Genomic DNA, 2,387 nt, shown 5'->3' with positions numbered 1-2,387 from the left:
AGGGGAGGCAGGGGGGGAGGGGGGGTTCGGCCTAGAGAAAGTTGACTACTCGGGTAAGTGGGGAAGGGGGTGTGGCTAAATACTGGTACAGTGCATCTCCAGGTATGTGACAGCACTGTGCTCTGTTGTTGCTGTTGTTATTGTTTGTTTTTTGTTGTTGTCGCTATTGTTGTTGTTGTTGCTGTTGTTGTCCAGGAGGACCAAAAACATTCTGACCTGACTGGGATTTGAACCTGTAATATCATTGTCAAGATCAAGTTCACTTCCGGTTGAGCAATAGCGAGTTGATTATGTCTGTGTAGAAACCACAAGCACTTGTCTACAGGACAGATAGTTTATTCATAATAATAGATAACATTTGTATCGCGCAAATCCCTGCTCAACAGCAAGCTCTATGCGCTTCCTAATTTATACTATTACCCCAGCAGACCGGAGAGCATTCTGAAACAACCTCAACTTCCTGGGAAGCATACAGTGCAAGCAGCCATTTATAGGCGTTAAAACACCAACAAACTGACAAGATCTTTTGCTGTCTATGGCTGGGTACCCATTCCCACCTGGGTGAAGTGAGGAAAATTCGTGTAAAGTGTCTTTCTCAAGCACACGACGTCGGGCCCGCGGCTCGAACCCCCGAACCCGCAACCTCTCGATGACGAGTCGGCTAGCCTAACCACTAGTTCTGGTTGAGCAATAGCGAGTTGATTATGTCTGTGTTGGAACCACAAGCACTTGTCTACAGGACAGATGTTTTAGCATTCCTCACCCTCTCCTCGCCAGGGCAAGTACGAGCTCAGGATCGACATGCAGTTCCAAGGCAATGACTACCACGCCAGCTACGATCACTTCTCTCTGGCTGGAGAAAACCTCAACTACAGAATCATGTTCTCCGGATTCTCAGGCAATGTCAAGGACGAGATGGTTGTCCACAACGGGCAAGCCTTCTCCACCAAAGACCGGGACAACGATTTAGCTCATGGTCCCGACTCCTGGGGTAGAGGGGACTGCGCCAAAGGCTACCACGGAGCGTGGTGGTTCAACGCTTGCCATAACGCCCACCTGAACGGACGGTGGGGGAGCGCCAGAGCCTGGACAGGCCTCAACTGGCGCAGTCTGACGGGAGACGACTCCGTGTCCTTCAGCGAGATCAAGATCCGGCCCTACAGTCGGGACTGACGGATTCCTGGCTTGGACAAGTCCGTCTGCTCATTCTGGGTTCACGTGGTCGTGTGTCTGTGTGTTTGTACATGTTTGTGTGTCTGTGTGTTTGTGTGTTTGTGTGTCTGTGTGTTTGTGTGTTTGTGTGTCTGTGTGTTTGTGTGTTTGTGTGTTTGTGTGTCTGTGTGTTTGTTTATGGTTTTGGTGTTCGTCAAAAAATCGAAGTAACCATGGCAGCATCTCTTGGCAGTTTTGAGGCTTTTACTTCATTCTATTTTTTCGGCTCAATTCCTATTTTCATCCTCTAAAATACATTTCTGGGTGGATTTTACTTGAAAACGTTGATTAAAGATACAGAAAAATGTAAATGTTCAGTTTCCATGGACTCTCGGGCAAAGGAAGTCATCAAACAGTGGCAGCAATTTTCTCGCCAATTTTATCTCTGAACCAGGCGACCCCCACCTCCTTCAATCGGAAACATCTCGACTTTCATCCAAAATAAATGGATGTTAGTCACCATACGCTAGACAAATGCCCAAGCTTTGCGATGACATCAATAACGTGACATGGCCACACAGTGACGAGCGCATGAATCCGCCGGGTGGCTGCAGACAAGACTAGAGACCATGTCTCGGTACCTGTCTAACAGCCATGCTCCACCATCACGCACAAACAATCATACACAAACCATCAAGCACAAACCATCATACACAAACAATCATACACAAACCATCATACACAAACCATTATACACAAACCATCATACACAAACCATCACGCACAAACCATCATACACAAACCATCACGCACAAACCATCATACACAAACCATCATACACAAACCATCAAGCACAAACCATCACGCACAAACCATCATACACAAACATCATACATAATCCATCATATACAAACCATCATACACAAACCATCATACACAAACCATCACGCACAAACCATCACACACAAACCATCACGCACAAACCATCATGGACAAACCATCATACACAAACCATCATACACAAACCATCATGCACAAACCATCATGCACAAACCACCATACACAAACCATCATACACAAACCATCATCACAAACCGTCATACACAAACCATCATACACAAACCATCATACACAAACCATCACACACAAACCATCACGCGCAAACCATCATACACAAACCATCATACACAAACCATCATACACAAACCATCATACACAAACCATCATACACAAAC

The 2,387-nt window shown here is 46.0% G+C and overlaps 1 protein-coding gene across 1 annotated transcript in view; it reads left to right on the top strand.

Moving 5' to 3' along the window:
• LOC101845856 (fibrinogen C domain-containing protein 1-A) overlaps positions 1-1,629 on the top strand; it is a gene marked incomplete at its 5' end in the record, with an annotated part of 10,591 nt that extends 8,962 nt beyond the window's left edge. Inside the window, 1 exon segment of the mRNA XM_013084112.2 lies at positions 778-1,629. Within this exon segment, the coding sequence (XP_012939566.1) occupies positions 778-1,173 (396 nt within the window).
• Between the last annotated feature and the right edge of the window lie 758 nt (positions 1,630-2,387).

This window comes from Aplysia californica, unplaced genomic scaffold (assembly GCF_000002075.1).
Source record: "Aplysia californica isolate F4 #8 unplaced genomic scaffold, AplCal3.0 scaffold00272, whole genome shotgun sequence".
Taxonomy (NCBI): Eukaryota; Metazoa; Mollusca; class Gastropoda; order Aplysiida; family Aplysiidae; genus Aplysia; species Aplysia californica.
Note: the sequence above shows the minus strand (reverse complement) of the source record. Positions and strands in the feature narration are given on the sequence as shown.